Source organism: Physella acuta, unplaced genomic scaffold (genome assembly GCF_028476545.2).
Source record: "Physella acuta isolate Inbredline_101_S28 unplaced genomic scaffold, ASM2847654v3 ptg000222l, whole genome shotgun sequence".
Classification (NCBI taxonomy): domain Eukaryota; kingdom Metazoa; phylum Mollusca; class Gastropoda; family Physidae; genus Physella; species Physella acuta.
Genome location: NW_026731741.1, coordinates 256499 through 271341, shown reverse-complemented (window position 1 = coordinate 271341; position 14843 = coordinate 256499). Strand labels below are relative to the sequence as shown.

Genomic DNA, 14843 nt, shown 5'->3' with positions numbered 1-14843 from the left:
GAGGATGTTCACAAGACTATAGCCATTTGGCATCATGATGTGAGGATGTTCACAGGACTATAGCCATTTGACATCATGATGTGAGGATGTTCACAGGACTACTGACATTAGACATCATGATGTGAGGATGATCACACGACCAAAACTGCTGGACGGCGGCAAACAAAAGACGCACTGACCGCACTGTCAGGCCCACATCGTTGATGCCATGCTGTAGCACTGATTCCCCGTGGGGCACGGGATAAATGTCGCGTCAAGTGCTCCACCCAGGCTCTGGGCCATCCGCAAATGTCTATTGTTCTAGAACAATCTTTGAGAGTGGAATATTCCCGCTACAGAGCATCACTTACAGGATTAGGCACAAACATCCGCTCTGGTTTGATCCTTAAATTTTCACACACCGTCTGCGGAAGGTAAATCTTTTCCAAACCTCTCATTAATTAATCGCGACCACGTGACCAGAAGTTAACACTCACTCACTATATACCTCACCGCCTGTATCAGTTACCCCTCACTAACAACCTCACCATCTGTTCCATTTACCTCTCCCTAACTACCTCACTATCCATATCAGTTACCTCTTTCAATCTACCTAAACGACAATACCAGTTGCTTCTCATTAACTACCTCATAATTCATACCAGTAACCAGAGTTTCTTCCAGGCATCTCTTCGGGGGGGCTTCGCCCCCCCCCCCCCCCGAAAAAATTTTACCGCCCCCCCCCCCCCCGAACGAAATGAAATTTATATAATTTATATAGAAAATATATACTTTTAACAGTGTCCGCCCCCCCCCCCCCGAAGAAAGTCTACCGCCCCCCCCCCCCGAAAATTTCAAGTGACCCCCCGGAGAAAAATGTCTGGAAGAAACACTGCCAGTAACCCCTCCCTAACTCCCTAACCATACCAGTTACTCCTCCCTAACCACCTCACCATACCTGTTACTCCTCCCTAACTACCTCATCATACCAGTTACCCCTCCCTAACTACCTCACCATACCAGTTACCCCTCCATAACCACCTCACCATACCAATTACCCCTCCCTAACTACCTCACCATACCAGTTACCCCTCCCTAACCACAACACCATACCACTTACCCCTCCCTAACCACAACACCATACCAGTTACCCCTCCCTAACTACCTAACCATACCAGTTACCCCTCCCTAACTACCTCACCATACCAATTACCCCTCCCCCTCTGTCAATTATATTCACCACATTTGTTTTCAACACAAAACAGTTGATCCCATTTTCTTGGCATCCTGTAACTTTTGCGCACTAATTAAACTTAAATTTTTAGTTTGATTAATCGAGCTAATCAAGTGTGATTTGAGATTTCTCAAGCCATTGTTTTTATACCAGCACACGTTAGACGCAATGTGGCAGCAGTTCTCGTACAAAATTTCTGCGGCCAGTTTTAGCCAGGGTGCCTAATCTCTTTACACAGGCCCAGTCATCTTTCCTTATGGGTCCAGATAACATAGGACAGGTGAAGTTTAGGACCGAGCGAGTGTCGGACCAAATGACTGACGGACAGAACGAATGATAGATAAAACGAATGATGGACACAACGACAGATGGACCGATCTACAGATCGACAGAACTCACAGAGGAGAGATTAATTATTTTTAAAATCATGTGCAGCGTTTTAAAGCATTTGTCATATAAAACTTGGTGGTTTTGTAGGCATTTTCTACTAATTGGGCGTTGTTATGAATATTTTAAGTGACTAAACCAAATCGGACAAAAACCCAAACAAATAATGTGTATTTTGTTCATATCACCGCATGGTTATATCAATAAAATAAAAACAAACTAACCTTAGCTGAGGTTCAAAAGTAAAAAAAAAATATTTATCGAAAAAGAAGAGAGCGCCTTTAAAAAAAAACAACTGCTTGCGATTAAGCAATTGCCAATCAACGTTTCTCTAACAAATATTATACGTCAGTGTTAAATGTGGAGTTGTTATACGTCAGTGTTACATGTGGCGTTGTTATATTTCAGCAGACATGTAGACTCAAAGTAAACATTTCTCCATTCGCAGTTTTTTTTTTTTTTAAACATCGATTATAAAATTTTAATCGCACGTTCAAACTCATACGAATCAAATTCTTTCCCAAGTGACAATTTTTTCCCCTTCCAGACAAAAGATTTTTGTTTACAGCCAATCCATAATTTTTCTTTGAATTATTCCTTTTACCCAAATCTATTTTTGTAAGTAAACAAGCTTTTTTCTCGTAAGGATCTTATTTATAGAAACCTCACGAACAACGAGTTCCACTGTCTATAAGATTCGGCCTGTATGCCATTCACCCCTTACAGCCCGAGTTACTTTTTTATCGGCCATGTTAAAAATAAACCAGTCACGTGACACCAAGACTACGCCAATGAATTAAAATGACAGAAAACTTTAGGCCTAGAAGATGTATCACGCAGGACCAATAACTCTCTCGGCTCACTCATGACCAGAAACAATACTCTGAAGATTTCTTTCCCTTTCGCTCTAAAAACGTCTTTGTAGAGCACTTAAAATCGATTTTCTAACCTTTTTAAAGTTCCCATGTAGTATAGCTATAAAATCGTGTTTTATAAGACCAGCTTCTTAAACAGGTGAACGATGTTATTGATGCACTTTCCCGAAACAAACAACAATCCAGTGACAATCTTGTGCTTGTAAATATTGAGTTATTTTAACAGTTTCGAATATCTATATATATAATTCTCCTCTTCGAGCCGTTAGAAAACAAGCTGCAAACGCTCTCCCTACCTCCCCACCCCTACATGGTTTTAGTGAGCTGTGTTCACTCTAAATGTTTACAAGCAGAGCCAACGATTTTAAACGTAGGGGGGGGAGGGGGGGGGAAGGAAGGGGGGGGGTTATGGTCCTTAACGAGCTACTTATAGTGTTTTAAAGAAATATTTTCAGTGTCAGCGTTGGTACTGTCGAATTCACAAATTATGAATTATTGAAAATTAGAAACAACTAAATAGCGGCGTATGTTATGCCGCGGGCCGGCTCGTTGTAAATATTTTATTAATTTAATTCAGACATTTCGTTTTTATTCATTTAAACAGTCATAAGTAAAAATCCATCCAAGACTTTACCCACAAAATTTGCTGAGACGAAATCATCATGAGGACTGTTTACATAAATGTGATGTCAACACCCACATATACATAAGTGTAGAGCCAACACCCACATATACATAAGTGTAGATCCACCACTCACATTTACATAAATATCGGGATCAACAGAAACCGTTCACAAAATTGTTTTGACCAACACACACATTCACCACATTGTGAGGGTGAACACACACACTTACAATTCTGTGAGGGCTAATACCCCCTACTTACAACACTGTGTTCTCAACGCACTCTTAACCAAACGACCAGCACGTACTCACTCATTCATTTAATTCAACTGATACCTAATCATCGGGATTTTAAAATGCTAAATAATCCCTAGTCTTGTTATTCAAATTTTTAACTCCACCCCAGCGTGTAGTTTCATTCGTCGGGTTAGTTTCAAACCTCCACCCATCTCATTACCATAACACAGACCCACTCGAGCGAGAGAGAGAAAAAAGGCTTTCTCTGACGTAAAGTGGGACCATTTACATAGTTCTTCCTTCAGCCGAGACTCTCTGTTGACACACAGTAAACCTCAGCACCGCTGAACACCAGGCGCGTTCGTCTGGCACACAAACTGGTGGAGCAGCGACACAAGACTTTTGGACGCGGAGATTTGATACCTCACGCAGTCTGCTCATTGTGGGGCTGGGGATTGGGCTTTTTGTAGTGGGCTTTTGATACAATCAATCGTGGTTGGGATAAAAATTGTTTGTAGGGGTGTAAGACGAGGGTTTGAGGGTTTCTGACGAAACCAAAATGGAATGGCCTGGTCGAATGGTAGAGCGTACGCCTGCTAACACGAAGGTCTCGAGTTCGGTTCACGGACTGGAGTCTGTAGAGCAGTGTGATTCAACCCAGCTCTAATGGGTACCAAACTCACGTTAGGGAAACTAAAGGTGATTGGGCAGAGTTCTGACCACGCAATCTCGCTGTATGCAGAGGTCACTGAAACAGATGAACTAGAGTTGCGTTGGGCACGAACGGTAAAAAATGATGATGAATACAGCCAAAGAGAGTGTGTTTGGTACGAGCAGTAGTATGGACCCGATACATGCGGCTTCGAGTCTCTAGTATCCAATACAATTATTAGTATGATGCAGTCGATTGTTAGTTTCCGATACGATCTTTTATGTCCGAGTGATACAGTCACTTGTGGTTAACTCGTACTATGAAGGGTGTTAAACTGTTCATTCGATAATTTTCGACAGTCATTTGTGGTTAACTGTTTAAACAATAACTTGTAGAAAGTGTCTGATACCGTTAATTCTGTGACGTATAGAATTATACAACCATTGATACAATAAATAATAAGATGATACCAAATCGATACTATATATTGATTCAATCATTGATGTAACTGTCGTGGTTGTTGTTTTTTGAATCGTTATCGCTCAACAACGCACAGAACATCGCTTTCAGTTGCTTTTCCACTCAAAGATTTTGCCTGCCCGTGACGTCATCAAGACCATAATATATGTTATTTATCACGTGACTTTTAAAAATAAAACTATAAATTTTTTAGCATGTTCGTGTTTCTACATTTACCAAGCTAACGTAATTTCCAATTTTTTCTCTCTATTTCCAGGGCTACAAGCGAGTGTCGGCACTATTGATTGGGTGCGACTTGTGCCCGGCGACTAATTCGTCGGGGCAACAAATCCAGTGTTTGTCAAATATGGCTGGGAGGACACCAGAGATTCGTCTGGTCAATCACGTGACGAACGGTGGCTTGCAGACTTTGTGGCGGGCACCAGTGGTGGTCTGACCTAGTTGGTAGCAGTGGTGGTCTGACTTAGTTTCTAACAGAGGTAGTTTGACCTAGTTTGTACCAGTTGTAGTCTGACCTAGTTGTTACCATTGGCAGTTTGACCTAGTTGTTACCATTGGTAATTGTATCTTTGCTGGCTTCGCCCGTTGAATGTTTTGCAACGACTAACATCCAAACTGTTCGCAGCCGCCTATGTCCCAACAGTTGTCAATAAACTTCATCCCATGAGTAGCCAGCGAAAGTTTGACAGCCGTTACCTATACCCTGACAAATTGGAAAACAGCTGATGCTATGCACTGACAACCACCTGCAGCACAGGTAACCAATGAATGCTAGGCACTGACAACCACCCTAAGCCGAGGCAACCAGCTGATGCTTGACCTCGATAACCACCTACGACAGAGGCAACCACTTATGCAATACATTGACAACCACCTACAACAGTTGTAACCACCAATACTCCGGCTGCTTGCATCTTCCGATATGTTCCCATTACAACTTTCTACATTATAAAATAATCAAAGTCTCACAGCTTTCAAACTTTATAATCTAATTACAAATTATTTTTAATCTGAAAAACAATTGCCTGAACCATATTACACTTTCCTGTAGAACCTAACAAAATAAAAATATTTTTAAAGAACAGCACGTCCCGAGATCAAATTCGATTTATTTCAAGCTTCGTCAAAAACGTCGTGAATATTTTAAAAACATATATCAAACCAACATCAACGCCAGTGCGTTTGTACGAAAATATAATCAGCACTTCCTTACTACACATACACAACATGATACAGCCTGCAGTGCATGTAATACATGTATGTAATTGTAGGAAGGCAACTCATAAATACACCAGCCCGTAATGGAAAGATTCCTGTAAAAAAACTGTTTTCTTCGGACATCGGAAATTCCATGAAAGATGACCCCGTCCCTTGACGCTGAACGTTTTCGTCATTTCAAGCTATGAATAAAATATGGTTGTAGGGACATTAGGTGCGGGGAGTTAAACATGAATGAATTCAAATAGAGAAAACTAATCAACGAACTTTAATGAGGGCATTGCGGTGCGTCATTGACGAAAATGTCTTGTTTATATGAACCATGAAGTAAAGTTTTTTTTTCTTTTATATCAATCCAGTGACATAAACTTCGAGTATATGGAGTTGAAATAAATAAACTTTTTTAATTAGTGCACTAAATGACCCGGTGAAGATGTCAACGCTGGGACAGAACTGGGTGACGCCCTCGGATTTTTCCAAGCCCGACCTCGTCATCTTCACCTACACCAACGAGTCGTCGATCTTCTCGTCCAACAACTCGTTGTCGCCGTGGTACAACGACTCCTCCACCAGCTCCCCCGACTCGTCCCCCTGGTGGTGGTGGTGGTCGCACTACCCCAGCGGCTACTCCTGGCCGCACATCATCTTCGGCGCCTTCATCGTCACCATCATCATCTTGATGATCATCATCGGAAACTTTCTCGTCATCTGGGCCATTCTACACGACAGGACTCTGAAAACGACCCAGAACCTTTTCATAATGTCGCTGGCGTTCGCGGACTTTTTCCTCGGGTTGATTGTGATTCCGTTTTCTTTAACGAACGAGCTAATCGGGTACTGGATCTTCGGCGTGATTTGGTGCGAGCTGTACAAAGCGATTGACGTCCTGCTGTGTACGGCGTCCATCATGTCCCTGTGTTTGATCTCCCTGGACAGGTACTGGTCCATCACCAGAGCTGTCCACTACGCCCGTCAGAGAACACGAAAACGTGCCGCCATCATGATCTTCACGGTGTGGTTTATTTCCGCTGTCGTCAGCATCCCGCCGCTGATTGGCTGGAAGCAGCCGACACGTGAGTCCAAGTGGGCCATGTGCGCGCTGAGCGAGGACATCGGCTACGTCGTGTACTCGGCGTTTGGTTCCTTCTTCATCCCAGCGTTCATCATGGTGTTTGTCTACTTCAAGATCTACCAGGCAGCCAAACAGCGAGCTAGGAAAAACGTCACCAAGGTCCCAACAACAGCGACATCAGCGGACAAACACGACCAGAAACACTCAACGGAGTCTAGCGTGACAGAACACGCCGGGCATAAGGAGTGCTCACAAGACATTGACGAGGATAATATGAGCATCCCACCGGACGTGCATGAAGCTGGGGGTCACACGACGGAAGAAACCGCCTGTGACACGGCCGGGGAAAGCGTGCTACCCACCACATCTGAAGACGAGGCGAGCATTCAGGTGAGGCGTGCGCGTGAGTTGGCGACCAGAGCCGCGCATGAAGCTGAGTACTCACACTTGTTGTCCACAGACTCAGACTCGAACGAGCCTGGAACTCGAGTCGTGATCAAAGTAGACAATGGTAAACCCGGGTTCGAATCCATTCCGGCGCGGGACACAGACGCAGTGAGCCATAAAACTGTTGTGATTTCATGCACGGACGAAACGCATACCGTGAAGGACGAGCACACTAACGGATCGCTGCGCCGTTTCAAAATTTTAGAACTTCGCGCCAACGGTAGCTCGGCCGTTGCCAGCGATGGTTCCACGGATGTCCAGAAACGAACAGTTCTGGAATCTTTACGCAGACGTCTACTGGTCAGAACCAGAAACAGTCGGAAAAAGAAACCGGCGACAACTCGCTCAGAGGGCGGGAACAAAGCCACGGATTTCCAGAGTGCCGAAAGACAGAAGAGAAAATTAGCCAAGGCTCGAGAAAGAAGAGCTACCGTCGTTCTTGGGCTTGTCATGGCTGCCTTCATCTTGTGCTGGCTGCCCTTTTTTGCCCTTTACTTATCGTCAGCGTTCTGCGCTGAGTGCATTCCCCCCATGGTATTCACTGTATTCTTCTGGATTGGCTACTGCAATTCGGCGCTCAATCCAATCATCTACACGATATTCAATAGGGACTTTAAGAGAGCCTTCCAGAAAATTTTGTTTGGGAGAAAACGAAGTCGGCGTTGAAAAAGTTAAAAAATTTTAAGAAACTTTTAAAATAAATTTCAAATGTACACAATTCTGTATACTCTTCTATCGCAAAATTCATGGTTATGTTTTAATTCGCTGCTGAATTGTGTATTGTTTTTGTATTATTTTTCTGTTTTGTTTTGATATTTTGTTTACTCTATCATCCCACACTGATGTTTGTTGATTGGATAAAGTGAGTTAAAGAAGGCGTGGTTAGTTTACGTTCATCATACACTGCAATATTGTTTTCACATTTCATACATGTCAATATACCCTTAAGTTCACTTTTAGATTAATTGTTTTTGCAATAAGAATAACTAAGTTAAAATTTAAATATATTTATTTTTCATTCATTGTGTGAAGAAAATTAACATTTCATAAACCATTGTTATTTGTTGAATCCAATTTTTGTTATGTTGGTTTTGCATTTTTTCACAAAACAGACATCTCGCCAACACAGTTAACCACGAGATAAACAACATCAAAAGTCACTTTTTCATCGTCACTTTACTGTGCAGGGTCACATTATGATAGGGCGGTGTCTCCTGAGCTTTAATAAACGGCCCCCATTTTGAGTGGCGCGGTTTAAAAAAGCGGTGCGGCTAAAAATGGCTACATTTCTTTTTAAAATTAAACCCTTCTGGGTAGAGTATTGGAGCACCGGAAATGCTTTTAGCTAAAATAGAATCGCTGCGCAAATGTAAATGAGTCATGAGCAAAGAGCTTTTTAGCACTTCAATTCTTGAGTCTGATATCGTTGGCCTATAACCCCAACAGAGGGGTGATGGGCCATGTTATGACATAAATAAGAAATAACTTGGGCTAGACGAGCTACATTTTACCAGGGGCGGAGCTAGGCTACTCACTCAGTCTAGTACTGATGTCAGAGAAGACACGACGACGAAAGAAATCGGGCTGCCAAGAAATTGATAGTTGAGGTATATTTATAACGATTTAAAAGTTTTTCGTTAGCGGTTTAGAGTACTATAATGATTAAATTGTCAAAATGTCCCATTAAGATGAGCAATCTGTATGTATAGAAATAATTATGTATATAAGAGGAGCTCTGTTTTCAGTGAAATGACTTGTTATTCTCAGCATATTCACAAGTAGAACTTGTGTTAGCGTTAATTTTACGATAAAACTATTCAAAGGTAAAGATATTTATCCACCGTACTGTAAATATGGCTACAGTATACGTTTTAAAATTCCATTCTACTCTTCCAATTTGGCGACATTTTCACTGACCTTATACAAGTGTGTACACTATCCCAACCGGTTATAGTAATTTACAGACATTAAGCTAGCTGAAAAAACTACAGCACTTAGCACCAATAGTTTAATGAAAATAAAACGATGTATTTTTAGTAACTGCTATTAATAATGTATGGTGTAATACCAAGGGAAACTTAAATCTCAGATCCGTTTCCTTTCTAGAATATTCCTTCCTATATGGAGAACAATGCAAACAGTCTCAAGTCCATTGACCTTAGGAGAGGCCGCTCACCCCCGGGCTGAAGATGTTTGTTATAAGATCGGGTGTCCTTCCTTGGAGGTGTTCGCCCTGATAAAATGGGTGTCTTCCCTTGAAGGCTATTGGAAATGTTTGGTACAGATAAAATGGGTGTCCTCCCTTAAAGGCTATTGGAGGTGTTTTGCCCTGATAAAATGGGTGTCCTCCCTTGAAGGCTATTGGAAATGTTTGGTACAGATAAAATGGGTGTCCTCCCTTGAAGGCTATTGGAAATGTTTGGTACAGATAAGATCGGATCTCAGGCCCTGTCGTGTTTTACACCTTGGGCGACAAGCCATTAGCTGCGCTTGGGGGTAGGAGGGGGGGGGGGGGGGCAGGGATAAAGTAAGTTAGGGCATGAACTTGTGGATTGATGTATAGGAGATATTTTCTTTGGTAGATTGTTTGTGGTGAGAGGTTTATTCTCTACAGGGATACATGTTTTCTTTGGTGCAGGCTAGTGTCTGTGGTGGTATGGATCTTCTCTTGTGGATCGTCTGTGGTGGTATGGATCTTCTCTTGTGGATTGTCTGTGGTGGTATGGATCTTCTCTTGTGGATTGTCTGTGATGGTATGGATCTTCTCTTGTGGATTGTCTGTGGTGGTATGGATCTTCTTTGGTGGATTGTCTGTGGTGGTATGGATCTTCTCTTGTGGATTGTCTGTGATGGTATGGATCTTCTCTTGTGGATTGTCTGTGGTGGTATGGATCTTCTCTTGTGGATTGTCTGTGGTGGTATGGATCTTCTCTTGTGGATTGTCTGTGGTGGTATGGATCTTCTCTTGTGGATTGTCTGTGGTGGTATGGATCTTCTCTTGTGGATTGTCTGTGGTGGTATGGATCTTCTCTTGTGGATTGTCTGTGATGGTATGGATCTTCTCTTGTGGATTGTCTGTGGTGGTATGGATCTTTTCTGGTGGATTGTCTGTGATGGTATGGATCTTCTCTTGTGGATTGTCTGTGGTGGTATGGATCTTCTCTTGTGGATTGTCTGTGGTGGTATGGATCTTCTCTTGTGGATTGTCTGTGGTGGTATGGATCTTCTCTTGTGGATTGTCTGTGGTGGTATGGACCTTCTCTTGTGGATTGTCTGTGGTGGTATGGATCTTCTCTTGTGGATTGTCTGTGATGGTATGGATCTTCTCTTGTGGATTGTCTGTGGTGGTATGGATCTTCTCTTGTGGATTGTCTGTGATGGTATGGATCTTCTCTTGTGGATTGTCTGTGATGGTATGGATCTTCTCTTGTGGATTGTCTGTGGTGGTATGGATCTTTTCTGGTGGATTGTCTGTGGTGGTATGGATCTTCTTTGGTGGATTGTCTGTGGTGGTATGGATCTTCTCTTGTGGATTGTCTGTGATGGTATGGATCTTCTCTTGTGGATTGTTTGTGGTGGTATGGATCTTCTCTTGTGGATTGTCTGTGGTGGTATGGATCTTTTCTGGTGGATCGTCTGTGGTGGTATGGATCTTCTCTTGTGGATTGTCTGTGGTGGTATGGATCTTCTCTTGTGGATTGTCTGTGGTGGTATGGATCTTTTCTGGTGGATTGTCTGTGGTGGTATGGATCTTCTCTGATGAATTGTCTGTTGTGATGTGGATCTTCTCTGGTGGATTTTCTATTGTGATACAAATCTTATCTGTTAGGGTGTAGCAAAAACACTATATGAATAACACACAAAAACTGAAGCTATCCAATTTAGATCTATCACATAAAGTGACATTTACAATTCACGTCCACATTGTAGATATATTTCAGTTCATGGCAAAAAGATGCAATCATTCAATAACACCAGCTGCAAGCATCAAATACAGTTTTAGATATTGCAAACGAGCATTTAAGCCTAAAACCCATTTAAATATACATGCTGTCTGATGTTATTATGGTAATTATTTTTACTCTTGAAAGCTTGAGCATTTTTAACAAAACTGACGATTATTTGATTAAGAAAAAAACACTTTAAAATATAAACGTTTGTGCTTGAAAATGAATGGTAAGAGTGGTGTTCTAGTCCATTATAGCTACCATTTACATACTGTAGCAACACGTTTATATTTCCAGCATGCTATTCTTTATTTTTAGATACAACAGAATGAGAAAGTGGCACCTTTTGACTGTAAAATAAACTGCATTTGGAGCATAATAAAATTATATTACTTTATATATAATATATATATATATATATATATATATATATATATATATATATATATATATATATATATATATATCGACATTTTTATGTAGGATGTCACTTGACCCAATCTTTACGTAATTTTAAAACTGCAATATATTTGTAGCTTTACAAAAAATAGCTAGACGTATATAACGTGTTACGTATGAGAGGAGGTGGATATGTTTATAGATTTTTCTATTGTTTATTCGCTGTTAGTTAACAGCAAGCGCATAGCTACATTTACAACAATACTTTACAAAGCTCGAGTTGTATTTGTGTATTAATTTTCAACTAAATAAACTACGGCACAACAAATGATATTATACTTACCCGGCGTATGTTAGGATGTCTGTTATTTTGTTGATGTTTGTCTCTTTTTATCAATCGTAACCTGACAACGTGCACTTAAACTCAACCTTTCCATGACTCACTACGTGGAAGCCATCACTCACTTATCATTGTGAAATGAATTTCCCATTGAAAACAATTATGAGAAATAAATGAGAAAAAAAATGTTTATCATGTGTTTGTCGTCAATTTATTCAGAGTTTTAAAGTGCTTGTGGTTGTACTTAGCGCGCGCGCGCGTGTGTGTGTGCGTGTGTGTGTGTGTGTATGTGCGTGTATGCTTGTGATTGTATTCAAAGTTCTGCAATACATATAAATGCCTTCAGTGTGAGTGTCCTTCTGAGTGTATTCAGAGTGACAATGTTTATGATTGCATTCACTGTGTTACAAATGCTTGCGATTGTATATTTAAAACCTTCCTCAACAATTATGTTTGACAGATCAATTTTGTTACATTTCGAAAAAAATTCTTTTTTTTGTGAGGCTTCAAGGGAAATAGCTTGGATCGGTGAAGATGGAATAAGTAAAAAGTTGGAGGGGTTTTTTTTTCAGTTTGAAAAGGGCAGCGCTTGTTGGCTTTTGGGCGGGTTTTGTTTTGTTTTGGGATCTCTCTCACACAAAAATTTAAATATTCAGCACGAAGAATCGACTTAAGAGCTAATGAAAATGGATATATTTCTTTAGCACGCTAGCGTGTGTCAATCAAATAACTACGAATTTTATGGCTTTGGTGTGGGGAAAGAAAGTTGACAATTTACCTATCAGGAAGATGGAGTAAGACAGTCAGTTTATGAGGGGAGGATAAACAACAGTTAACCTGTGAGTGGAATTGGAACAGCTTTATTATTTTATGAGTGGGGAAGGAATAGCCAACTTCACTTTTGAGGAGAAGGAATTTTACAGATAACACGAAGAAAAAGATGATGAAAATAAGAATAACAAAGTCAACTTATAGGGTGAAAAAGGGATAACACAGTCAACTTATGGGGGGTGGAAGAAATAACACAGTCAACTTATAAAGAAGTAAAATGAATAAGTCAACTTATATGGGAAAAAGGAATAACACAGCCAAATTGAAGTTATCGTTAGTCAAAAAGCTAATTCAACACTAAATATTTTAAGAATAAGAACTGTAGAAATAGTTGGTTTTTTTTTATTAATTAAAAATTAGAACTAAAAGTTAGCTGGATTTAAGGTTAAATGGTAAATTGTTATATGAACCAAATAGACTTAGCTATCAACGCCTTTATTTTTTTATGCATTTAAGGTCAATAGTAAAGTTTTATATGAACCAAGTATATTAGCTATCAACACCTATATTTTTACATGCATTTAAGGTCAATGGTAAAGTTTAATATGAATCAAGTAGACTTAGCTATCAACACCTATATTTTTACATGCATTTAAGGTCAATGGTAAAGTTTTATATGAACCAAGTATATTAGCTATCAACACCTATATTTTTACATGCATTTAAGGTTGATGGTAAAGTTTAATATGAACCAAGTAGACTTAGCTATCAACACCTATATTTCTACATCCATTTAAGTTGACGGTAAACTGTTATATGAACCAAGTATATTAGCTATCAACACCTATATGTATGGCGTGAAGGGGCTGATTAAGTAATCGATACGCTAACCTGTAGCTGGCTATGATGAGATGGGAGAACCTTGTATGACGGGTCCTAAAACACGTTCCATGACTAAATTCCCTGCAACTGTTCCCTTCAGTTCCCTGCTGCCGGCCCCGAGATGGACTCAGTCAACTTGTATGACACAATTCTGGCACAAATTCTGGCTCCATTAATAGGGCCTATAGTGTTAAATGACATTGGGATTTTTTTTAGAACTGTTTTAATCTGAATAATGATAAACGTTGAACAAATATTTATACATAAATAAAACAGGGGAGAATCTATCGTAATATGGCAAGATAATTTTATTCGGCTTTCGTTAAATGTGATGCTATCTTTATTGATAAAAGTGCATTATTGAAAAAAATATAATAGTGTAAATAAAAAACAAATGAAATAATACAATATGAAAATAACAAATGCAACTTAATTTTAATTCATTTTAAAGATAAAAATATTTTGTGAATGGCGCAAAACGGAACAATTTAGGGGCTGTGGATTGATTTTTATGTAACAAAATTAAAGTTCAATAAAATAAAACCAACCTTTAATGAAGAAATTCCTCATTTTACTAAATTAATTATTTCAAACGGTGTAGCAGAGCGTGAGTTATGTATGGGCCAATTAAGACAACACAAATCATTTTTAAATTGATTGTTTTTTTTTTGTTAATGTTTAATATCAATGTAAATTTCTTTAATTAAATAAATTTAATGAACCATGCTGTTGCGATACATTTTTTTAATTAATTAATTTTGGATGGAACATTTAATCATCTTGAAAATATTTTTGTGTCTTTTACAAGTGGGAACAGAATTTAGGTCTAGTTTGATTCGCTTGTGTAGTAATACTGAGCGGTTTTCGTGCGTTATACAAATGTTGTATTGAGATCTATTTGTGCGTCATACAAATGTTGTATTGAGATCTATGTGTGCGTCATACAAATATTGTATTGAGATCTATTTGTGCGTCATACACATGTTGTGTTGAGATCTATGTGTGCGTCATACAAATGTTGTATTGAGATCTATGTGTGCGTCATACAAATGTTGTACTGAATTGTAAACGTGCGTCACACATAGGTTGTACTATTTGTATTCAGTGTCAAATACCCTGTAATGTGTATTTATGGGTCGAACGAAGATTTTTTTTTAAATGCTCAAATCCCAATATAGATTTGCATTAAAAAAACACAAACTTTACATTCCTTATGTATTCCTTCCAATTATAAACAACTTAAAAACGAGATAATTTCTTACAAATGTGCAATCACATTTTATTGAAATATATCATAGA

The 14843-nt window shown here is 39.6% G+C and overlaps 2 protein-coding genes across 2 annotated transcripts; one reads left to right on the top strand and one right to left on the bottom strand.

The window, feature by feature from the left end:
- Window positions 1–288: 288 nt before the first annotated feature.
- Window positions 289–7935, top strand: LOC131937775 (alpha-2Da adrenergic receptor-like). Its single transcript, XM_059295411.1, has 3 exons — window positions 289–413; window positions 2247–2351; window positions 6098–7935. The coding sequence occupies exons 1-3, from the start codon at window positions 289–291 to the stop codon at window positions 7869–7871; spliced, it is 2004 nt and encodes a 667-aa protein (XP_059151394.1). The 3' UTR covers window positions 7872–7935.
- A 1878-nt stretch (window positions 7936–9813) lies between these two features.
- Window positions 9814–12023, bottom strand: LOC131937774 (sporozoite surface protein 2-like). The gene is made up of 2 exons (XM_059295410.1): window positions 12017–12023; window positions 9814–11027 (listed from the first exon to the last, which is right to left on the bottom strand). Exons 1-2 carry the CDS (start codon window positions 12021–12023, stop codon window positions 9814–9816), a joined length of 1221 nt encoding a protein of 406 aa, XP_059151393.1.
- Window positions 12024–14843: the final 2820 nt, after the last annotated feature.